This window comes from Motacilla alba, chromosome Z (genome assembly GCF_015832195.1).
Source record: "Motacilla alba alba isolate MOTALB_02 chromosome Z, Motacilla_alba_V1.0_pri, whole genome shotgun sequence".
Lineage (NCBI taxonomy): Eukaryota > Metazoa > Chordata > Aves > Passeriformes > Motacillidae > Motacilla > Motacilla alba.
Genome location: NC_052046.1, coordinates 9,269,278 through 9,295,140, shown reverse-complemented (window position 1 = coordinate 9,295,140; position 25,863 = coordinate 9,269,278). Strand labels below are relative to the sequence as shown.

The window sequence follows — 25,863 nt, the reverse complement described above, 5'->3', positions numbered from 1 at the left end:
TCTAGTCACATCTTGTGATGTGTCTCCTGCCACCTCCTCCTTGTCCCATATCCCTCCTAACTTTTGTTGTCCCTTCTTTTGGGCACCTCATCATCACTGTGTGGCCCAGCTTCTAGTATCACCTCTCAACTATGGCCACCTCACACCCAGCATCCAGGAGATCAGCCACCTCTTAACAGACAGACAAGTCCTGGCCCTGATTTTTGGTCTTTGCCGGACTGCTCCTCTATGTGCACAAGAGACTGAAAACTCTTGTGCCATAGTGAGTCATTACCTCTATCCTCCCCTCAAAGAACCTGAGAATTACAGTCTCCACTCAAAGGCAAGACTCCACTCCATGGGAGAGGGCAAGTCATCATATACTGTGTTAGGCAACCAAAATCTTTTTCTCCTAGGAGATTATTGTACAAGTTAATAGCTAAAATCTCCTTGCACCTTTAAGCAATAATTGCCCCTTTTTGCAATCATTTGATGTGAAATAACTGTGCAACAAGTGTCTTGATTTTCAGGTGCTGTATCTGGGTAGAGTCCCTGTCACTGGGGTAAAGACAATGGGATTATTTCTTACAGCACTGATACCACAGAATTTCACATTCATAACACAGCACTGCCTTTCTGGGATCAGAGCTGCAACAAGTGAACTTCATCCAAAACCAAAGCCAGGGATCTTTATGCCAAAGGTTCATCTTCATCACCAAAGGATGCATGGGTGAAGCAAAGAGCCATATGGCAGGTCTGAAAGTCATAGTGGTTAAATACCTGTATTTCACAACTAGTCTGGGACACAGACATTTGCCGGACCCTCATTTACCTGAGTGCCACCCTCACGCTGTAACCTGAGCGGTGCCGTGCACCTGCTGCTCTGCAGCACGAAACCAAAGCCCATCCCTGCCCTGAACTGCAGCCAGAGCCTGGCAGGGCTCAGCGAGCATGGCTGGGGCAGCAGCAGCAGTGAGAAACCAGTGGGGTGGAAATGGGGAGAGGGAGGTCAGAGCCAAGCCCAGTTCAGAGCAGGAACACGTTCAGCTGCCTAACAAACAAATGTGGTTTTTTACTGACTCACAGGAGGGGCTCTCCTGGACTCCATGCTACAAACCCACACATTTTTAACGTGCAGATGCCTCCTCTTCTGTGCAGACTCTCTGGCTGCTCTGGCTGGAGAGGATTTATGCTGGCAATCACATGCATTTTCATCTCAGAAATGGAGTGGACTGTGCTGAGTGTGAGGCATTTAATTAAGAAAAAGCATACATCATGACCTTACAGGGACACCATTATCAATGGGCTTAGCCCTCTTTCATCCTTCCTGTCCCTCCATAATTAAATAAATATATTTATTATGTCTTTTTGCCTCAAAAAACCAAGAATCCTCCTTCCTCCTGAAGAAATAAAATGGGTAAAACATTCCATATATCCCTGGTATAGAAAGCCAAAATATTTTGCTACTGGAATCACTAACAGAGAGAGCCCACTTTGGTGATGTACCGACCTCCTCCATTATCATACAGCAGATGAAAGGTCTGAAATAAAAAGCCGTGAGGGTGAACTGGAAATATTTCTGCCTCAGGTCTAGTGAATTTTTAACATCAACATAAAGTTCAATAGTAGACCCTGCCCCTTTCTAAAAGCAGCATTTTCTATTATCACCATAAGAAAAGAGAAAAGAAAAGATATCTCCAAAAGGATGCCCCAGATTTGTACAGCATGTGCAACATTTGTGGTCAAATAGTACTCTTGAGACACAGGTGGAAGAAGTGTTGGATAACCTTAAACCTTAAAATATTCTTATGTAGGTTTTTCTAGGAAGGGACATAGGTTGACTCATCTCTTTCCTTTTCCCATCTCCTGCAATAACACCAGTTGTGGTTTTCCTTCCTTTCCCACTCCTGGCAATATCTCAGCCACCTGCTCTGGCTCTGGGCAGAGGTGGGGACTCATCATGTCTCAAAAATGCCTGGTAGCAAATTAATCCTCAAGAATCATCTATGTCTTTTCATATTTGTTTCAGTCCACTTCAGAATGAAATATACATTTTTCAAATATATTAGCAGTATAAATTGTCTTTTCTTCATTTTGAAAAACTGATTTTCCCCCCTCCACAGTTGGTTTAGAATTTTATATCACTCTGTGTCCTGGTTTTATTTCTGGTAATAGTTCACAATATTTTGACTAATATTAGCATGCAAAAAAAAAAAAAAAAAAAAACCAAAAAAAAACAAACAAAACACCACCAGCTTTTTTTAGTCTTTTTTTTTTTTTTAATTTTAAAAACTACTCTAACAGTGACTGGCTGGCACATGTAATTTCCTTTACTAGAAAACAGTATCTCTTAGACATGCTGGTAAATACCACAGCTTAACACAATTGCACACGTTGTTAATAACAGCAATGCACAGTGATAGGAAGTGATGCAAAAAATCATAAAAATAAATACAGCTCCAAAACGAACTTTGAGAAGATTTTCAATTCACAATTATTTCCCTCATGGGAAATTATGTAAAAATAAATACATTTTTCATACTCAATGTCTATTGTGGTGAGATACTTCCTATCGGATGGGAATGGGGATCCCAGAAGGCAGCAGAGCTAGATGTCCCATAGCGCCAGTCATGGGCTGCCTTCCTCAGGAGCTGCCAAGCTCTGCCCAGAGCCTGACTGCTCCAAGCCCAGCTGCCTTGGTGAGCAGCAAGAAGGAAAACCCAGGGGAGCTTTCCAAAAGCCCTATCTCAATTTATAACCTTCTTCCTCCTCTCACAGTGCCCTGAGGCTGGGCTTATGAAGCTGCAGTAATGACTGCTCTTCTGTCTGTGTAGATGAATTCTCCCTGCTCTCTATTCCCATTTTTTGATGGACAGTACCTGCCTATCCCTGTCCTCCAGGTACGAAGCTCCAGTGCTGAACTAAACCACCATGGGAGGAAGCCAGCGAACAGAGATGTTCCGCATCTATCTATCTATCTATCTATCTATCTATCTATCTATCTATCTATCTATCTATCTACAGTTATCACAGGGCACCAGTTATGGGGATTTTAAAGGAATTTTGAATGAGTTAGAGATGAGACCTCTGAGTTGTTTTTGATTGTGTTATTTATTTTTTTATGCTCTACATAGACAGGAAGGGTGAATTCAGCTCACATCTTTACTACATGATTCAGAAGGTCACAAAACCCTCAGTTACAGACCTTTTAAGGATTTTTTGACCAATAAAACACTACCAACAGGGATATTTATGTTTTTGACCCAATCCTTAAATATTTCATCTTATGGACTCATGCTACAGTGTAAGCTTTCTTAGCTAATCATGTTATGATACACAAACCTACAGTACTGCATTCTAAACTTCTTGTTTACATTTGTAAGTACTTTTTTTCCCTACATCTTGAACTCTAAACTTTCTTCTTCTTAACGTAACGTGTCTCTGCTTTTAACTATAAATCCACATTCTCGCTTCTAATACTCAAGTTTAGAAGCCTCTTCCAAGGTCTCAGATCAACTCTTGTGTTTAATTACAAGCTTTAGCTTACAGGCCCAAAGTTCTAAGAATTCCTTGCATTTCAGATTCCAACAATCAGCCATCTTCAACCTTCCACGTGTTCAATGAACTAGAAGTGCCCCCCTTCCTCTCCATTCCACCCATGCTCACTATAGGTTAAACCTCAGTGTAAAAGATCTCAGGCACCTTTTCCATAGAAACACCTCTGCTGCTTATCTAAGAGGTGTATACTTCTCTGCTTCAGCTGGAACAGCTTCACCAGCATTATCCAGCAACTGGTCTCCTCCAGGCATCTTTGTGTGTCAACATGAGCTGCGTTTTAGTTACACTCCTGATAAACTTCTATAAAGAACTTGAGACTATAAAAAGCTGACCCTTATCTCCAAGAAATTTAAGACCATGTAACCTGTCCTCTTAAACTAAACCTATCATATTTCACCTGCACCTCCGCTCATGTGGAAACCATGCCTTGCTGGGGAGATATGCTGGATCTCATGGGAGCAATCCTTATCCCAGGTATAGCAGCTGATATCTGAGGTAAAACATTCCCTCCAATTAAAGTCATATCATGGCTCTTCAGCAAGGTTAAACATCATCCACCTTTGTTTTTGGAACAGAAATTTGGTCTTTCCACAAGCTGTACTGCTCCCCCAAGATGAGCACATGGGATGTTCCCTGTGGGAGGGCCTTGTCTGCTCTCAGGCAGCACAGTCCTTTGGACTTTTACAAACACAAAGATTTATAAATTCTTGGATTAAAATAGCACTTCAACACTGGCATTCTCAATAACATTCTAATTAACACGTCTAGTTAAATGTTTGCAAGGAGCAATCATAGCTTTGGGGCTGCAAGGCAAAATAATTAAAAACACCAGAGGAGGAGAAAACACTCTCAGCTTCCTGCTATGGAAGCTCCTCATTCCCTGATCACCTCTGCTTCCTTTATCCTCTGAACTTTTTCCAGTTTGCCTTCATTGGTTTTGAACTAATGATTGGATGTGAGAAGAAATTATTCTTCCTAATAAAATACAGGGTTTATATCTAGGAAGATCTGAGTTTCTCAAATATTTGTTTGAGGGTGGGGGAGCTGAACGCCTCCCTGCTAAAGCCCAGGCCTGGGCCCAGGCAAAACACAAGACTTTCCTAATATAGCAACAGAATCTTTTTGATAATCTGAACAGCTACAACATTACAAGTGGGCGTGCCCTGAGTGGACCGTGGCTCACAGACAAACCTGTGCTCCCTCATCTGAAAGGCCAAGATGGGGTAAAAAATATCTGTGGCTGGCAGAGATCCTTCCCTGGGAGCAATCACAACCTCCTCTCCTGGGACTGTCAGAGAAGCAAACGGATGCCCCTGTCCTAACACCAGGGCTCACACTCTGCCCTGGTCCAGGAAGGGGAAATAGCAGCACAATTGCAAAAATAAACCCCTGGGAAAAAGCTGTTCAGTCCTCTGAGCTCGGAGAGGTTGGAAAAGAATTTCTTGTCAAAATACAAGTAGGGCAGTAATTCCACATTCATCAAATACAGAGAGGAACACCCTGAAGGGAAAGGCTAGAGACTTTCCCTCTTCACCATGTCTGCAGACCTGGATCCCCAACCAGAGACTGCACACTGGGTCTCTCAGGGTGCACACACGGATGTGCTCTCAGGGTGCATGTCTCTAATTTACTCTTCTTCCTGTTTCTGATTGGAGGGATTAGCTGGGCTTTTGCCATCATAAAATAGAATCATACAATTGTTTAGATTGAAAAAGATCTCCAAGATGGGCAAATCCAACTGTTTACCCAGCACCGCCAACTCCATCACTAAACCATGTCCTTAAATGCCACATCAACACATCTGTTAAAAGCACCTCCAGAGATGGTGACTCCACCACTGCCATGGGCTGCCTGTTCCTATATTGACAACCCTTTCTGTGAAGAAATTTTTCCTAATATCCAATCAAAATTTCTCCTGAAGTATTAAGGCCATTTCTTCTTGTCCTGTTGCTTGTTACCTGGGAGAAGAGACTGACGCTTACCGAACTAGATTTTCCTTTCAGGTACTTTTAGAAAACAATGAGGTCTCCTCTGAGCCTCCTTTTCTCCAGGTTAAACACTCCCCAGCTCCCACAGCTGCTCTTTATAAGACTTGTGCTCTAGACCCTTCACCAGCTTCTTTTCCCTTCTCTGGACATGCTCCAGAACCTCAAAGCCTTTCCTGTGAGGGGCTCAAAATTGAACACAGAATTTGAGATGCACCAGTATATTTCATCATCCAAATCTGCATTGGACCTTTGCAATGTGCATTGCTCATCCACCCACTCCCGCAAAGGACTCCTGTAAAAAAAAACCACCAAAACCCAACTTCCCCAAGGCAGTCATGTGTCACGACAATGCACAAACTCTGTAGCTGGTCCTGTTGCAGATGTGCCCCCATTCACTGGCACCCAGTCTGCAGCACTCCTCCAAGGAAGTATGAAATGCAGGAAAAGGAAAGAAAGTGTATCTTCCCCCATCTGCTCTGAATCAGACACGCTCCAAAACAGGAGCTCAGGGACTTGCACGTGTGCTGTATTTACATTCCTTTGCTCCCATGACGATGGCATTACCAGACCACACTCACCTTTCAATTTCTTCTTTCCAAATTTTAATCCAAATAGAGACATCCCAAAACTTTATTTTAGTCCAACTCCATGGAACTTCTGCAAGAGAAAAGAGAAAGCAATTCACACCACACAGAGCAGCACATACAGGTCATTCTATGCCAAATAAATGGGGGAAACAAATTTCTAAGCACTGTGGCCAGCAGCCAAGTTTATCATCTAGAATGCATTAAAATTAAAAACAATCTTAGGTTTTCAGATTGCACTGCATCAATGGGCTCCCTTACCTGGGACATGCTGTTCAATTCATCACCTGACATGGCACAAAGAAGGGGCCAGTGGAGAAGAGACTGAAAAGGACATTCCCACTACATTGGTGCTATATGAAAATGAGAAATACACACCCAGAGCCTGTACTTGAGGTACAGAGGAACTGCGTGTCTACCCAGAGCAAGACCAGCCTCCTTGAAGAGGAGGAAGCAGCGGGAAGCACTGGTTTCCTGTAAATCTGCTGCTGCTCAACACTGTTTGTCCATTGCTGGTCATCCTGCATGTTTGGAGCAGACCACAATAAAATTTCTCCTCCACTGTCTGCAAACTGCCTGGCCCAGAAGCGAAGGCCAGGCACCAGAAATGCATTTAAGGCCCTGAATATATCCTGATAGGCAGAGGTAATAGAGCATTAAAAAAAAAAAAAAATCACATTGAAACTGGCTGGTATTGAAATTTTCAGTGTCCTAATCATCAGACAAGTTTATTTAAAGGATCTGAAGGTGATGATGCTGACAACCTAGAGGATCTGTGAACATGAGAAAAGCTGGCATTGCTCTGTGACCAGGAGCCTGAATCAACAGGAACACTGTAGCAGTTGCTTAAGTGGTCAGTGAGGCAAGCTGAGACACTTGAGAGAGTCACAGTCTCTCTAGAACGAGTTTTCTAGGTTACAGAATGTAGTTTTTCAATTTATCCTATGCTATCTGTGCAGAGCAAGGGTGCCTAAGGAGACAGGAATATGTTGTATTTTGGAAACATGCACATGCAAACACAGCCTGTGCAAACACTGCCCAAATACAAGCCAGATACAGCGCCACCAGTGTGAGCTTGGACTTCATGTGTTTGCAGAAAAAAAAAGGTAAGCTTTAAGGAAAACTCTACAATCCTACATATGTTAAACTTGTGCTCCAGATGCTCCAGCAAAGCTATATTTAGCAGCTGCAATTGCGTGCATCTGAATTCAGTGAGGGGTTTGGGAGCCTCTCTGTGCCCACTCTACTTGGAAGATGTCCTTTCTCTATTCACTCCTCCAATTGTTTCTGCTCATCATGACAAATGCTTTGGTACCACCTCTCCCCAGAACTTCTCTGCCCATGAAGCCAAGGCACTTAAAATGTGCAATGTCACAACCTAAAGCTTTCTTGACCCTGCTGACCAAACTTACTTTCCATCCCTGACCTCAGTCTATCACTTTCAACATATTTCTTCCAAATAGAATTACTATTATGTCTTACAAAACCCTACTAACAAGGACAGAGAGTTCCCCATAAGATAGTGGGAAGAGTGAGGCACTCCCCACACACATAGAGGTAAAGACCTCAGATTTCCTGAAGCACCAGGAGTCACAGATCTGATAATCACTGATCTGGTAATCCAGGCAGCACAAGGATGTCTGTAATCAAAATATTGATGATTACGTGATCCATATGAACGCTGGATGTTGCTGTATTTGCAAAACATTTCAGGAAAACAAAAGTCACTCCTCACTGTCAGCACAAATATGCAAAAGGTTAACTGGTTATAATCATCATATTGATGATTACATGACCCATATGAACCTTGGATCTTCATGTATTTTCCAAACTTTTTAGAAAAACAATCCCCAGCTACCAAACCTCTCCCAGCTGTGTACTCAATTGACAAGGCATATAATTTCAGCAGAGGATGAAAAAAGGATGTTTATATTTTTTGGGGAGCAGAGAAGTGAAGGTGGTTATAAGCTTTCTTTTATCAGTAATAACATGAAACAAACAATAGACTTTCACATCTTCCAAACAAAAACCTGAAACTTCCTTCAGCTCTGACACATGGCTTTTGTTAATTACTGTGATTCTTTGAACTCTGGTTTCTGGTGGGACTGCAGCATGACAAGAAGACTGAAACAATACAGCGTTTTGATGTGGAAAGCATGTAGTTCCCACACCTTCTCAGTGCATTAAATCAAGATTGCATGCATAGTACGTCTTCATTCAGCAGTACATTTAAGTTACCATCATGGCAGCACAAATACCCTTATAGGCTTTCAATTCCCACAAAACTTTGCCTTTTAGGGCAGACATGGGAGATAACTTTGCCACATCCATTTGTACCAATTACCTCTCCAATACATCATTGCCACCACACAGACTTGGCATACCTGCTCACTTAGTTAAATCCCAGGAGTTATGTATGAATCCTTCCCAAGCTGACCTGATCCTCTAGGCAAAACTCAGTTCCTGACTTGCCCAAACCACAATGTCATTTGAAAATGTGTCAGTATTCAATGGGCACACAGATGACGGCATTAAGGGCTGGACACACCCCTATTGCATTGAGGTGTACCCTTTATTTTCATAATATTGCAAATATCTGCCTTTACTGCTTTGTTATTGACTCACACATCTAATCCCCATACTTCTTTACAGAGGAAAGCCACTCTCACGAGGGCTGTAGCTTCTGTGCAAGGCTGCCTGCTCACACCCCCTCTGTGACAGTACCCTGTCACACTTCCAGGTATCTCTTTTCAGTCTGAGAGTTCAATGACCACTGGCTGCCAGTGTGAAAAGAAATACAAGCAAGTAATGGTGAAGCTGTCCCCTTTGGGGGAGCAGCAGGTACTGCTCCCGTTTGTCTCACTTATCACAGCCTGTGCAGACAGATGTGCTCTCTCGGCTGACCTTGGCTCTTCCTGCCTTTCAGCCCCAGGGTTTTTTCCTTGGGTTATTTTTGACTCTCAATCCTACCTGCGTGGTCCATCATCTTTGCATTTGTATTTATCAATGACGTCCCTCAGGGTATTTTTTTCCCCTATAGATTTCATGTGTAATCAAAATTCATGCCCCTGTTCAGTTTTCTTTATTTTCTTATTTTTTAAATCTGAGATTCAGTTTCCATTCCAAACTTGCAATGATGGATCATCAGCCCCTTATCACTCACATCTATTTTTAATTACAGTTTTAATTTCTCTTTATGCTTTCCAGGGAAAAAAAATAAGAAGTTATCAGGCAAAAAAGGTTATCTCATATTTCTTTTGTTGTCTGGCATTAAGTACTTCTCAAATTTTGGTCGGACAATTTCATAGCCTCCTTTTCCTGAATTAATTAAAAACCCATAAACACACAAAAACATTCTACAGTCAGAAAAAAAGCAATTTCCTGTTTGTGCTAATTCTCCCTGGCACCAGCTATGGTCAGGCAAAGTGAAGTGCTGCTTCAGTTGCTTTCCACAGTCTGTGTCAGCCCTTCTGGACTCTGTTGTTCCATTTTCCACTTGATTATTTTTGGATTTTCTTCATTTCTTTTTACCCCAGGTACGCTGCGTTGTCAGTAATCAACTGGGGCTCAGAGTATTTGAGCACTCATGCAGGTCCAAACCCCTCAGCTTAACAGGATATGTGTTGCTTCCTCATGTTTTCAGGACCTACAGCAGAAATTATTTAAAGTTCAAATTCCCACTTCTTACAGGGAATTGGGGGTATAAGCTACAAATAAATTTTCCCCTCTCACCACAGAAAACTGTGATGAGAAAACAGAAAACTACAGGGCTCTGTGCACTCTGCTGCTCACACATCTGCAAAGACAATCCACCTGCTTTATGGCTACTGACAGTTTGATCAAGGGCTGTGGGTGTTTCAATAGCCACAATGAGAAGCTGCTTTGACAGGTCTTGAATAGGGAAGTGATGTTCCCTCACAAACCAAATTCTGCCTCATTTAAGAGAGGTAGAAGTGAGGTGGGTCAAGGTAATCCCAAATACAGGCTGAGCAGAGAATGGTTTGAAAGCAGACCAGAGGAGAAGGGCTTGAGGATGCTGATGGGTGAGAGGCTCAACATGAGCTGGCTGTGTGCACTCAGCCCAGAGAGCCAAACGTGTCCTGGGCTGCATCCAGAGCCCCGTGGGCAGCAGGGGAGGGAGGGGATTCTGCCCCTCTGCTCTGCTCTGCTGGACCCACCTGGAGCACTGCGTCCAGCCCTGGGCTCCCAGCACGGGAGGGACAGGGAGCTGCTGCAGAGGGTCCAGAGAAGGCCACCAAGGTGATCAGCAGCTATGCTGTGGAGACAGGCTGAGAGAGTGGGGGTTGTTTAGTCTGGAGAAGAGAAGGCTTTGGTGGGATCTTAGAGTAAATTTCAGTACTTAGGCTACAAGAGAGCTTGAGAGGAACTTTCAGCAAGGCATGTATTGCCAGGACAAGGGTGAATGGCTTCAAACTGAAAGAAAGTTGGGTTATAATAGATATTAGGAAGAAATTCTTTACTGGGAGGGTGATGAGACACTGGCACAGCTGCCCAGAGAAGCTGTGGGTACCCCATCCCTGGAAATGCTCAAGGCCAAGCTGGATGGGGCTCTGAGCAACAGGGACTAGTGAAAGGTGTTCCTTCCCATGGCAGAGGAGTTGGAACAGGATGATCTTAAAGATCCCTTCCAACCCAAACCATTCCACAATTCAATGATTTTTCTTGAGGATTCAAATGCAACTGCAAAACTCCTCCTGCATGAGGGGCAAGTTGCAATGAGCTACAACATGTGGGCTTTGCAAAGGTTCACTGAGGGCTGTACTGCAAACTAGAGGAGGAGGAGGGAGGCATTTTCCACCACATTTGAGTGGCAAAATGACAAAAGACATGGCACAAGCTGGATGAATGCAGAGCAGGTGTTGTGGATGGAAAACATGTCTAGTTTCTTGGCCCTGTTTCTCTGGACAAATCTATATGATACATCAGATTCAGTGATAAATATGAATTAGAATATACTTGGTGCCTCTGTTCCTATCACTTCATTCCCAGACTCTGTGAAATGATCCATGTTAAATACAATCATTTTTGGAAGGGTTATTTTAATCCAGATCATGAGGTGTAGTTCAGTACGTACTGAAATTCCTGCCCAAGCAGTGGTCATATCAGATCTGAGGGGGCAGTGAATTGTGCTGAAGTAGGAGAAGCAAGCCCCTAGAAATGAGGAGAATTAGTCAGAAGAACAAGATTTCTCCAATCAGTTTTGCCACCAAATATCCTGTGGTATGTATACACGCAAAAAAACTTGAGACAACCCTGTGCAGGTACAAATTCAGAAAACATATCATGCCTCCACTCACCTTTTCAGGTCAGGTCAGTTTTTGCACAAAAGTTTGGGGTTTTTTTTAATTTCTGTTTAGATGATATAATAATCACAAATACCCACTGATCTTAGAATTCTATTATTTTTCATGATAAAGTACTAAATTTCCAACCAGTAACTCAACGAATGAGAAAGTAGATCCCAGGCACTGAGCATCATGACAAAAAAGGTTGAAAACTTCTTTTCACCACTCATTGCTCTTGGTGGAGTAATGATGTTAAATACGAGATCTCAGTCCCTAAATTTTGAACATGTATCACTTTACGCTGGATTTGGAGGCACATCTGAGAAAATACTAAGGATTTAAAATACATCAGGTCCTCAACCTCCCTGTTTTATCCATGCCCTTGTTGCCACCAGTCATATGCTGGGGCTGGACAGTCACAATCACTCACAGGTATTGCAAAAGGAGGACATCCCAGTGCAGTGTTTGCCAAGGCTCTGGTAGGAGCAGCATTAAGGCCTGGCCCACCTGGCACAAACTGACCTTCCCATGTGCCACACAAAGATCTATTTGCCAAGGGGCCCCTCTGAACTGAACCTGTACTAGCTGTTTCAGTCAAATCTGTCACATTTTGGTTCCAAAGAGAATAATGCATTTGTTTTTCCTTACCAAAAGCAGACACAAAAATTTCAGCCATTAGAAGCAATTAGTATTAATCATCTTTCAGCACTGAACTACGTTACTATTTGCATTTCTCCACCCCTCCTTACATCCTCTTGTGTTTGAATACCTCAAGAGCAAAACAGGGAATAGCATGTGTTGTACCACTCCCTGCTTTGCAAACACAGAAAGTGAGCTGCAGAGTGGACAACCAAAACGTGTGTTTTGAATCCCAAAACTATTCTTTTTTCAGGACTGAAACCAGATTTGGCACAATTAAAATCTGGAGTAAGTATAAGGCACTGTAAGTGGTCACTCCTGCCATCAGGGTTTACAAAAATAGTGTAGGCTCTGGTTTAAATCTACTGACTCAGTGAGAAGAGTTTGAAAGTATCCCTGAAACCTCCCGGCTTTTTCCACACCTGAAGAGGTATCGTGGATGAGGTGAGCCAGCCCTACAGCTATTTTCTGGTGCTGTTCCAATCTATATATACAGAAACCCATGAAATTCTGCGTTCCCACCCCTACACTCCAATGTGCCAATGCAATTAGCTGTAATTGCTGGGAAACAGGCTCAGTCTGTTATCTGCCACGTCTTAAAGTAATGATCCAACATCCTCCATCTGTCTTCATTAAAACACTCTTTAAACTGACACCAGGATGGCAGTCAAAAAAAACTGCATTCAGCTCCTCTGGGTAAGTTAGTTGCGACGACGCTCAAGTTACGGATCAACAGCTGTGGCGGAGCGGGTTCCCAAAGAGAAACGCAGTCTGATCCCTCTGAAACAAACAATAGCAGCTTCCCCGGGCGGCTGCTGCTGCTCCTGCCGCTGCCGCCGCCGCCGCTGCTGCTTGGGATCACGCACAGCTCAGCTCACTCCACCCAGACGCCTCTCAGCTCGCCCGTAGGAAAAGCTCAACCCCGAGCGCTTTGGTTAAACTTCGCGAAACTCTTGGGTTCTGAAAAAAAACCCCACAAGTTTCTGTCCCCCCACCCCGAAAATGGCAGGAAAAACAAGAGAGCGGAAGGAAAGCGTTAAATCTTACCCTTGAAGGCTCGTAAAAGTCACAGCAACAAAGTTGCTGCCCTCCATAGCACTCCGGTACACTCCTCTCTTCTCATTTACACGCAGCTTTATCCCCTCCCAAGACCGACGGCTTCGCTCGCAGTGGCAGCGCCAGGACATTCACCTAAGGACGCAAAGCCTTATCTGCGCCGTGAGATGGGCATCGCGTGTCCTCTCCGACACCCTTAAAATCCGCCGCTGACTCGCTCTGACATACAATGTCCCGGCAACTACACTTACTCCAAGTTCCCTACTTCTTACTTCAGTCACTGGGCTTGGCTCCTTGCCAAATTCTTTTTTTTTTTTTTTTTTTTTTTTTTTTTCTTTTCCTCCCCTTTTCTTTTTTTATATTCTGTTTCCTGTAGGGAGAGAGAGTGTAATAGCTCCCTTAAAAATAAAATGTTTCCGTGCTACAAACTGTGAAGGAGTAAAGCAGAAAAGCACAGCACCTAGGCTTGGGGAACCCAAATTAACTCCAGAAGCAACAGCTGCTTGCTTTACCTACCTCTTGCCAACGCGGAAGCTTTCAAAAAGTAAGCAAGCAAGTAAAAGAGTCCAACATATCAAATTTCTTTCAAAAAGGATGAACTTGGTAAGGGATCCATTTCTTAGCAGCAGCCCCTCTCTCTGTCTGTAACAACAGAGTTGATCAGGACTCCCTTAACCCAGAGACACAGTCCTACAAGCTGATCCCAAGGCTCCACCTCACCCACTTTCCAAAGTTGTGAGTAGAAAAACTCTGCAGAGAAAAGCCTCATAGAGCACAATTGCATAACTCAGCCACAGAGCTTCCTCCAGCCAGCCAGAGGATTGCTTCGGCGCCGAATTGCTTGCTCATCCCGAGAGCATGACCTTCCCTTGTCTTCTGGAACACCTGCCTGACCACACTGTGGTCACAGGGACCCTCCTCACCAGAACCCCCCGGCACTCTCATGAGCCTTCCAACCTTCCCACCCCATTTTTCTACTTCAATAAACAAAACATTCACTTTTTTCCCCAAGTTGTGGGACCTTTCACAATACAGTACCCTCCTATATGCCAGTCCCCTGGCATTTTACCTTCCAGCTGCTCTAATCTTCCAGACCAAAATTGGAGCAACTACAACTTTAATCCACTTCTAGCTTCTCTATACCTGTGAATTGGAATTATTTTTAAAGCACCATATTCTTTACATAATCATGTTGACAGTAATGCCTGCCAGGAACATCTCCATGTAGTGTGACAACACAAGAAACTTTAGCATTTCTATGTGTACTTGTGTCTGAGTTTTCCTACAGGGAAATTCATGAACACTGTTAAAATTAATTTCATACCTACCCACTTGAATGCATTAATCAGCTGATTAATTGTAGTAACACAAAAGTCAAGGCTTTGCCAAAGAGTATTTTCTACAAAATGAAATCTTCTGTAGTCAAGAGGATAGGTACGGAGGACTCTGGAAGCTGCAGTGGTAGTGCTCCAGTACTGGTCATGAAGGTTGAGAAACAGAGTGGCAATGAAGAGGACACTCTTAACACCATAAGCAATTTCTGAAAGATGAAAAAGAGTCTGTGCCCTTTGCTATGACTTCAGGGATATTCCAAGCTACACCAATTTGAGACAATGCTCGCTGAATTGGCTTCCTAGTTTGAACATACATACGAACAGCCAACACGGGACGTGGCACATAGGACTGATCTCCTGAAGATTCAGGTCATTTTCAGATTACTATGACCTTGACAGCATCTAACTGGAGAAGAAATTCCCTTTGCACTAGCCATTTTTCATTTTCTTGCCACCCACACCTCATTCCAACAGCAGCAGCCCAAACATCACATTTTTTCCTGCAAGCAAAAGTACAAGGATCTGGATTAATTTTGGTCCTTCTACATATTTGGAGAACCCCTTGGTTTTACCTCATTCTGGAGTTTTCCTCCTTCTTATAATTTTCATCTGTTTTTCTTCATGACATTTTAATATGTTAGTTGATTACGAGTCATTCTACCTACTCCTTTCTTCGCTGCTGTCTTTATACTTGCTTGTTACCACTTTGGCCTCAGCCACAATAATTTCTTCTTTCCTAGAGTCACGTTTGTCTCCTTCCTTTGACACACAAGTGTAACCAACCATAAAGTCACCCAGCCTTGGGTCTTGTTTAGACTTCAAAATAGCTAAGAGTTTAGAAAGCTGTTTTATGATTTTTCTTGGCACTGAAAATCCATCTCACATACATTGGACATGACTTTTTCCCTCAGCTATGCTTTTCTTGTGGACTCCAGTGAACCTCCTCACGCAGGGAAGCTTAACACACATGGAAGCACTCAGAAGAGCAGGAGTGACTCAAGGTTATGAACTCAACTCTGAGTTCCCTTGTCCTTGCCTTACACTTTGCTCCCTGGATAGCATCTTCACAATCGCCACACGATTTGTATCCTCCTCTGCAGATTTCCAAACATGTCAGGGAGCACTGCTGCCTGCAGAGGCACTATTCAAAATTTCAGTTCCTGTATAAATGCTATGTGTCTGAGTGTCCCCTGAAGCCAGCATGGTTTGGGCAGAGATTCAGCTGGACAGATGCAGCAGGGCAGCAGTCACTTGCCATGATCCACAGTGGTGGGAAGAAGTAAAATCTGTAGTTTTTCTGGTAAAAGAGCTGTCTCCTTGGCCAAACAGCCTTCTCCATACCATGCCCCTTCACCTTTGAATCCTCCACGTTCCCAATGCCCACTAGTCACAGAGGGCTAACTGGGGTGGGATGGATTTAAATTCATGCCATTAAGACCTTATCCAGTGAGTCTATCTGGGAAAGCGACTACAGTCCTTCAGCCTCTGCAGCATTTCAACTTTGATCAAGATGCAAAACAGAAGCCTCACTAACATTGTTTTAAAGGGTGCTCTCAGCCTACTCTCCAGATTAGATTTGGTCTTCCTTCAAACAGCAGAGCTGACAGAGCAGAGGATCATCTCAGGAGCACCCAGAACCCAAACATGTCTGGTGACCTAGTAACATTTTGAATGTCTTAACATGCCCTTGAGTAACTGGAGCAAACTAGAGGATAGGAGAGAAACAAAAGAGAAGCACACCCTGGAGCATCCCACAGTGTAGATTTAAACAAAATGCCAGTCCTTGAGAGAATCTCTTCCTATGATATGCAATTTTGAAAATTACTGATGCTCATCTTGATGCTTTCCCAATGATCCAATATATTTCAAAAGGAGCACTGATGGTCTTTGCTTTCCCTTACTCTCTTGTAGCTGCACTCTGCCCCTCCTGAACTGCAAGGTCTGAATCTTGACCTGCTCTGCCACGGCTGGCACTACTCTGCAGATGAGTGATGGTACCACTCTCCAATGAGCCACGCTGGGCTTATCCCCCAAGCCCAGAGCCAATGCAATCTCCAGGGATCACTTCCACCCTCCCAACCTCATCTCCATCTCCCAGAACAGCACAAGTGCATTGCTCAGTTCCTAACCATCCCAGTCACTGTTCCAGAAAAACCTTTCTGCACGACTCTGGAGGGCTTCCTCACAAACCCCCAAGGGTTAGCCTTAGATGACTGAATCGCCTCCCACAGCCTGTGCTTCCCTTGTCTCAACTTTCCCCACTAGTCCTGACCAGTGAGGAGCACCTTGTGTAGGGGAGGGATAAGTAGCCCACTTCACTGTGGGGACACCTGAAACATCTGTTATGAACACCTGCAATGGGTCCAAGGGGTCAGATGGCTTTCCAACGAGAGACTTTCTATATCTTCTTGTCCAAAATCACAATAGGATGCATGAGAAATACAGGACTGAAAGGAACAAATCAGGACATTATTGTCCACTCCTTGGCTATGAGAGAACTGTTTTAAAAATAGACTGTAAGGAGAACAACCAAGTCGTAAATTGCTGTAGTCCAGGAAACACCAGCACAATCATAAGGTGAATAACAAAAGACCAAGAACTACAAAATAAGCTATACAAAGCCATACAAAGTGCAGGGTCCTTGATATCTGTGGGGGATCCTACCGGTAGAATGCACACCACAACTCTGCAGAGGAAGGGAAAACTAAATCCTACATGTTGTTGTTACCATGACCTGCCTGTGGGTGGAAAATGAAATAGGAGAGGAAGGTAATGTCATGAAGAGACCAGTTGTTCTAGAGCTGTTCTTGCCTTTTGGGAGCTACTCTGCTCAACTCGTTTTATCACTCCTCCAAGGATTTCCAAATTAACCCAATTTGAAGGGATGCTCTGGATTCCTACCTTTGCATCCATCTCTCTGGATATAATCTGAGGTGCAGCTCTAGCACTGCAGGTTCATACAGAAGTATTCCCAAATCTCTCCAAAAGCTGTGAGCTGTCCCAGTACACACCACATGGAAACAGTCAGAAAATAGCTTCTGTGAATGTGTGTGGAATAACCTGAGTCATACTGATCAGGATACTGTAGTGTGCCACTTCACCTTCAGCAGGGAAGGATGAGTGTTTGGCTAGAGATGCCTTTTCTCCACCAGTGCCCCTTGCCCAGTATTCCAAGCCCTTAACAAACAATGGCCAGCTAAGGAAAATAATGAGAAATTAAAAAAAAAAAACAAACCAAACAAACAAACAAAACCAACAAAAAAACAAAAAAAACCAAACAAAAAACACCCCCAAAAAACCAACCAACCAAACAAAAAAAACCAAAACAAACCAAAAAACCACCAGACTCTTGTCTTTAAAAAGAAAGCAACAACTTGTTTTGGCAACTGTTGATCTCATCTTCCTGGCACCAACCCCTGAAGATGTGATACCATCTGATGTTTTAAAAAAGAAATTGAAATAATGTCTCTTAGGTGTCGCCTTTGCAGCCCTTAGGAGATGGAGCATTGCCAAAAACGTTTTGGTCAAAAAAACAGGGATTCAGATGCTCAGATTACACTGAAGAGCAGAAAAAAAAAGGCAGAAGAAAATAAATTCTGCAGGGAGCAAGGCCCAAGGCTACTTCATTTCTGAGTCCTGTTCACACCAGATTTGGGATCTTATGTTTACAAACTCCCTCCTGGCCAAAAATTTCACTGCTCTGGAAGGGAAGATGCTGTTGCAAGGAGAGAAGTCTCCTAGGTACCTGAAATATTCTCTGTGATCCTGTGAGAAACTGAGTGATTTGATGGGCACAGATATTGGAGGGAGCTGATGGAGATCCTCCTGTCTCAGTATTACATTCCTGCAATAAAAATCTGTGTCTTTGCCTTTGCCCATGACACTGCATGTGCCCGGCTGCACTGGCAAAACTTGGGATTAATCAGCTGCCGCAGCAAACCCCAGAAGTGTCCACACTGCGTTTAACATATATTTCCTAATCACCACCAGTGCAAAAGAGGGGAATCCCAGGGGGATGCCTGGGAGGGCTCGTTAAAAGCTAATCATACAACTGTGAATAGAAAAAAAAAATCAATAGCTGAGGGCAAAGTAGCAGCCCAGCTCGTTAGAGCCCCTGAGGACCCTGTCCTTTGTAACAGGGGTGTTGCACAAGGCCCATGGCTGCTATTGGTAAGGCAGCAGCTGCCACAAACACAGATGCCGTGTGTGGTGACACTTCAGATGCTGTCACTTGTCCACTCCTCAGATACACATCAAAAAACCCAGCTCAAACCACTGAGGAATTAGGATACCCCTCAGGAGGACTCCGTGGTGGAACACACAGAAGAAATCCATCCCATGCCAAGTCTCCACATTTTACAGAGACTTCCCACAATCTTCCACACTTTTCTGCATGGCATATGGGTGGAAAGGATGGGAAGTCCCTGGATCTGCATGGAGTAGATGGCTTCTGCATTCCGTACAGCATCAGCCAAGGGATCTGGGATTTATTTCTTTAAGTTCTTCATGGTTTCATTACATGTTGCTCTAAAGGTCAATCATCCATTCCATGAAAGACGTGGTGATGTTCTGAGAGAATTCCTGTGAGTAGCATGTCACATCTGTTATGCTCATAAGCATTTTAACCGTAATTCCAAATTGAACATAATGTATGCATGTATATCTCTACTGTGTCTTTTGCAGGTTACAATTATATCTATCCTGCCAGGAAAAATATGGAGGCAACTTGCTGCCTGCCACAAAATTACTCCTAGTATCAAATTATCTTTTTAAATTTTTTTTTCTGGTATTATTTACTGAATTATGTGTCCGAGGCTTGGCTAGATTAGCCTGCTGGAAGGTGTTCTGTCCATGGCAGGGGGTTGGAGCAAAGATGATCTTTAAGGTTCCTTCAAGCCAAATCACTCTACAATTATATAATTAGGACTTTATTATGTTATTATAGTTTTTGGTGGCTAGATTGTGATAAGCTGGCCCACTTCAGAGAGGACCTTGGGGCTGACCAAGTGATGTTCACTTTAGAGATGTGCAGTAGGACCAGCATTGCATAGAACCATGATCCCAAAAGGGAATGTGAGCACACAGGAGTATAATACGGTAGTGCTACAATAATTTGTAATGCTGATGACTAAGACTGAGTTGGCTTCTTGACCTGTTAGAACTCAAGTTCTGTGAACTTTCAGAAGAACAAGGAAGCCCCTGCCTGGTGGCAAAGGAGGATGCTCTGGGAAAAAAAATAGCCATCATATAAAACAAGGCCAAGGGAGCCCAATATATTGACAAGAGAGAACTTGGCTCCCCTCTGGAACATGAAACTTCAGGTAATTAAGCAAAGATCTAAAATATCTGTGCTAACACAATATTACATAAATAAGCACAAAACAATTTATTTCCCTGGATATTCCCCCAACAAAACTGCATGACATTTTAATCAACAGTTTGCACTTGAATTGCAGCAGCACCTTGGCAGTAAACAAGCCGTATATATCCACAGCTGTGCCAGCATGGCCACAGCACATGCCAGATCCCAGCACTGCCAGCCTTTGCTTTTATTCAGTGCAAGTTTAATTTATGTTTTATTGTTCTGGCATCTGTTCTCCAGGTATTTAACAGAAGTGCACGCTCCTTTGCACTTGCTTGGCTGGGAGCAAAGACATGTATTATTCCTATCTCCATGCACACGGACAATCAGTGTTTAGACAGTGGATTCCTCTTTGTTGTGCATGTGAATCCCTCTGCAGCCTTATGAAGGAGAGGAACAACCTGATGGGTGCCTGGGGCCTTCAGGACGTGATGGTAGAGTGAAGGAGGACATGCTCTTCACCCAGCAGCTCAGGAGAACCCGAAGGAGACAGCAGCAGCTAAGCCAGTGAGAAGTGTGCAGCGCACACAGCCACAAGGATGTGGGTGTGTAACTCATTTGAGGTTAATCACTGCCATTTCTTGTGTTGGGATATGATGCAGTATCACAGAAGATCCCTTTAAAAACAAGGAGATGCAGGAAAAGAAGAGGTAGGTATTTAAACACCGTATTCCCAGTGTTACCATTTGTCATACCCCTTCTGATTTTCATGTGCTGATTAAGGATTGAATAAGTTGTGGGCCCCTTAAGGAGGGACAGCATTTCCTGTTCGTGATAGAGTAATCAAGGTTTTGTTGGTGTATCTCCAGAAGGCAATGACACAGCCTCAAACTGGTAATGTGCTATATGAAGATACACAACAAAAAAAAACCCCCCACATTATCAAAAGACTCTGGGACTAAAGGGAATGAAGTATGCTTTCAACAGTACTGTGCAGCACCAAAGGCCTAGTCAGGAGAAATAAAGAAGGTAGTTTTCTTAATAAGGAAGTAAAAAAACCCACAAAACCCATGACCCTTTGTCTTGGTGTGGCACTGAAGCATAAAAGTTCAACCATTTTTGATGCCTCCTCCCCACAAGAAGATAGATAATCTTTAGATAATCACAGGATATCCAAGCTTAAAATAATAGAAAGAGAGGTGGAAACTGCATGAGGATTAGTGCAGACAATGAGAAACTGTGCTCTTAAGCAAAATCTCCGGGGTGTGTTTTGTTATTTTAGGTTCTTTTTGTGCTGTGTTCCACTATTTCCAAATTTGCATTTTTAACTTTCTTAGCAGCCTCTTAACGCATAAAGAACACTGGAGAGGGACTTTAGACAAAATCATGCAGTGATAGAACAAGTGGGAATGGCTTTAAGTTGGAAGAGAGTAGGTTTAGATTAGATATTAGGAAGAATTATTATTGTGATAAGACGCTAGCACAGGCTGCCCAGAGAAGCTGTGGATGTCCCATCCCTGCAAGTGTTCAAAGCCAGGCTGGATGGGGCTTGAACAACCTGGTCTGGTGGAAGTTGTGCCTGCCCCTGGTAGGGGACCTGGAAATATATGGTTTTACTGTCCCTTCCAGTCTAAACCATTCTGTGATTCTATGATTATAACCTTGAATCTTGGCAAAAAACTAACATGTTCCTCATTCCAGATGTGTCACATCTCAAAAGCAGAGCTCTGCAATGCTCTGCCTGTGGCCCAGCTCCACACTGGGCTGCTGGTATCCCACGTGCCCAGCTGCCCATGTAGCTCCTTAGGCCGGTTTGACAGCAAATATTCACAGGGCTTAAGTTAAGCAGAAATGTCTTCTGAGGACTTTTAGTATCTGGCCAAGTTCCCTGGGTGAAGCCAAGTACTAGAAAACACATGTAATCCCTATAGACTTTGTAAAGATGGTGTAATCAGAACAGAATAAATGCTCTGTGTCAGCAAATGAAAGTCATAATGTCTCTTAGAAAAGCACAATTGGATTAGCTCTGGGGATGAGAGTGGTACAGAGATGTAAACAGGTCAGACAGAGGTCTGAGTGTTTCTGTGGATGCCATCTGCTTAACAGGTGGTGTCTGCCCAGGCAAGGACTTGAATTTTTTCCAATCACATTGCTGTTTTGGCCATAGGAGGAAAAAACAGCATTAAATACAAAGGGGATAGTCAAAGGCAGTGTCCCAAGTGAGTTTGCAGAGCATATTTGGGAAGAGTGTATTTACACTAGTCCGGCAAAAAAATGCTGAGAAAAAAATGCTTATTGTAAACCAAATAAAGAAAAGCACATTTGCCATCCAGTCAACCTGCAGTACAGCTTTGCAGCAAGGGTTGATCAGAAATGGAACTGGTGACAACCCAGAGAATGACCGTCTCCGGCAAGCACACAAAGTGAAAAGTAATGTCTGGTGTCCAGCTGTAGCTGGGAAATCTCTCTAGTGTGTGGTGAAGTTGTGCTTCACACAGCTATACCTTGAGATTCCCAAAAATGCCTGGGACATGAGACAATCATTCCAGTGAGGCAAGAAATTTAAATAGACCTAAGTGTATATTGCTTCATTAATCAATATCTGATGTAGTGGAAAATTTTGGGATGAATGCTTTCTTGGAAACTTGTTTCAGCAGCTGATCTTGCAAGTGTTCTACAATTTTGTTCAGATTTTTGGTTTTTGTTTCAAGTCTTTTGCTTGTTAATGAAACAAGAAGAGGCCTCCATGGAGGCTCTACATCACATGAAGAGGAAGAGTCAAAGAAAAAAGGAATGCATTTATGTAGCTGTGAAGGCCAGGCAGCAGAGGCAAAAGAATTCACTTTAGGAGGGAACCAAGATGAAGAGAAACAGCCCTGGAATTAGAGATAAATTTAAAGACAAACCAAATTGCTCGATGGAAACAGTAGTAAGGAAAAACACTGAAAACCAGTGAATTAAATGCAGGATGCCTGTGTGTTTGCAGGCAGTGGACCCTGGAGATTCCTGAAAGGTACCTGAGAAGTCTGACACAGGCATTGAGGCATCAACTGATGATGCAGCAGGTAGAGCTGAAGAGGATGTTAACTGGACTAGTCATGGTTTGCAGTCCCACAAATAAATAGATATAAATCAGCATTAGATTCAGTTTATGCTCACATAACAGCTCCTACAAATTCAGCAGCTCAGGAAGAGCTGCACTTCAGTTTGGGTGGCCTTGCTGTGGAGGAGCAGCCTTTAGGATTCAGCCATCCCAACCAGTGCAAAGACAGAGCCCTCGGGGGAAAAGCACTCAGAGGACACGGCTCGAAGGGTGGAGGGGTCTAGAAGACAAGGCAGAGCAATCCTAATTGGAATGCAAGACATCACTCTCTTGCAAACATGCATAAATTAAGCAAAACTATTCTTCTGACTCCCCTCTCACCTGTACCTTTTGTACTCTTGTAAAGCCAAATCTGTACGTTTAAGATGGGAAGGTAAACAAAGTCTTGTTTGTCCAAGAAGTGAAATGGCAGGTAGGGAATGCATTGGCAGCATTTCACAAGACAACAAGAGTATAAATTGCACACTGCAACGCTTACTGAAGGGCAGGGGAAAGCAAGTGGAGATCTAAATATTAAATTTGTGAGTGTGTAATCCAGGTTCTCACTAAAACTGCAACCAGCAGTAGTTGCACATCCCAGTAAACTCAGACCCACCGGAGCAAGGGAGCTGGAAGGAAGTAAAGGATTCAAGAGTAACACTGAATCACCTATGGAGGCGGGCAGGGAGCTGCACAGGCCCCTGGAGTGAGTCAGAGGAAGGGAAAAAGGAGTCTTGTTTATCTATGGATCACAGCCCTGTCTGCAACCCTTTCACTGCTCCTGCTTAGAGTATTGCATTGGGAGCACTGGCAAAATCAGAACATTCCACCTTTGAATTTAAAATCACCTTTAAATATTTAAATATACATATAGAATAGGTATAGGTCTACAGACTGTAGAGCAGAACTCACCTCTGACTTTTCCTGCTGCATCAGTGTCAGGTACTCAGGTAGGTTTTCCTCCTTACCTCTACACCACTTTACACGTGTGCAGGAACCTAACCCTGCTCCTCCTGCAGCCAGTGCTGAGCACATGAAAACATTTATGGGTCCCAGACTGGACCCATGAGTGTAAGGGGCTGGACTGATACCCAGACTAAACACTGCCAATCTAATCGTGTGGAAGGTGAGTCCAGAGTGTCCCTCTAGCACAGACAGCCGACTGCCTGGTCATAACCCAGGGATCTGTCTTTTCTGATAGAGAAGAGCTATTCCCAGTGAAACTTTTAGCATTGTTTCCTGGCTGATTTGAGGAGAGCTATACTGTTACCAAACAGCATGATTTACTGTGATACCAGAAAATTAGCCTACACCTTTGTTTACTTCCTTCCAGTGATCTTTGTTTTGCTTAGACCTGTAATAGTGACTTTCAGTAATGCAAAACTTCGTGTAGGTGATGAATAAACCAACACCTAGAACCAGAGCTAAAGTGCACTAAGTCACACATTTGACTAAATAGAGATCCACGGGGAGCTTTTATCACTAAGAAAAATAAGCCATCCACCAAAAAGGAAGTAAACAGTTACTTCAATACTGTGAATTGCAGTGTTACCTTCCTCTGATGCTTTGCAACCAAGTTAATGCTGAGAAATAAAGAGAGTCCCTCTGGTCACCAGTAATATGGCCTTAACCTTTGCTTTCAATGCTGTTTTGGAAGTAATTTAATATTTGCAGAGTTAGGTATCACTGCAAATTTGCTTTACCTAAAACAAAAAGATTCCCTCCCCCAAGGCCTCATTTAGCAAAATCACCTTCTGGCTTTCATGGGATTTCTTTTGCAGGTGTCAGGATGCCTGAATAATCATGGGCAGAGAGAGAAGAGCAGTGCTTTGTGGTGAAAATCATTCCTCAGTACATGCTAAAGTGTCTTACTGCTGGGATGTGAGTAAAAACAGTGCCAGATGTGAGGAAACATTGGAGGACTTAATCTATCAGATGGGCAAGGATTTGGGGGGAATGGGTGATCTTTCTCAGTAGTGCAGAAGATACTTTGGATGTGTTACCTCTGGCAAAAACTTCGCAAAGTCTTCGGGCATCCACGAGTTGACTTTGCAGTGTGTCGCATACTGGCTTAATGAAACAAAAATAACTATGCTAAGAAAAGACTGTCCAGGAGAAATCACTGTCCTGTGGTTTCTATATAAGGGTCTTAAACAAGTGCTGCAAATGCTTCATCCCGGTCTCATACTCTCCAGTTATAAAGGCAGTGACACCATTTATCACTTAGTACAGGACAGGCCAGAAAACAACTTGCTAATTGGCTCATCTACCAGTTTGAGAGAGAGCATATGCCCTCCAGAGACAGTCAGTTGCAATGCAAACCCCTTCATGATGGAAGCCTGTGTTTTGCATCTTTATTGTTAAATTAAAATGCAATTGCCAATAACGATGATAGGGAAACTCAGAGCACCTTTCTCAGAGAAGGAGAAGCCCAGTTCTCGCTTCAGAAATTTACAAAGAGAGAGAAGAGGGGCCTGGACCAAAGCCAATAAATGAACATGTGCTTTCCCACCGACTCTGGAGAGCTTTACCAAAGCCACACTGCAGTGGTCCCAGCTTGCTCTAGCTTTTAGTGTTGCTGACACACCGGGGCTGGCATTACAAACAGAAAACTTTGACACCAGGCTCATTATTGAGAAGTAACATTCCCAGATGGAGTAATAATCCAGTATGCAAAATGAAAAAAAAAAAAAAAAAAAAGCCACAAAAGCTGAAGTGCTGAAGTCTGGGCTTCTGTGCAAGTTTTTACATTTTTCTCTTAGGAGAAGAAATAAAGAAATTGTCCTACCTGGCTGTTCTGTGTCTCGTGTTCAACCTGGAGGTGTCTGTCACAACGAACAGAAGGGATTGTTTTCAGCACCATGCAAAGAGCCGCAGTTTGTTTAAGCTCGCTGGACACAGGCTTCTCCCCAGCTGGGAGGTGAGGCTGGCGAGGGAACACCACGCTTCCCGGGATGCAAACCCGTGCAGGGGCAGGCTGAGCGCTACCCAGGAGTTACAGGATGTCTGGGTGCGTTCCGTGTCCTCGATAAGGA

General features: G+C 43.5%; 1 protein-coding gene across 4 annotated transcripts in view; it reads right to left on the bottom strand.

Moving 5' to 3' along the window:
• LOC119695265 (phospholipid-transporting ATPase ID-like) overlaps positions 1-25,863 on the bottom strand; it is an 85,936-nt gene extending 60,073 nt beyond the window's left edge. Inside the window, exons 1-2 of one of the 4 annotated variants that reach the window (XM_038123373.1) lie at positions 25,617-25,863; positions 6,104-6,182 (exon numbers count right to left, since the gene is read on the bottom strand). In XM_038123373.1, the coding sequence (XP_037979301.1) occupies positions 6,104-6,146 (43 nt within the window). In that variant the 5' untranslated portion in view covers positions 6,147-6,182; positions 25,617-25,863. Of the gene's footprint in view, positions 1-6,103; positions 6,183-6,370; positions 10,583-13,101; positions 13,433-13,626; positions 13,845-25,616 lie in introns of those variants that run through there. The other 3 variants (XM_038123374.1, XM_038123372.1, XM_038123375.1) reach the window with 3 other exon arrangements.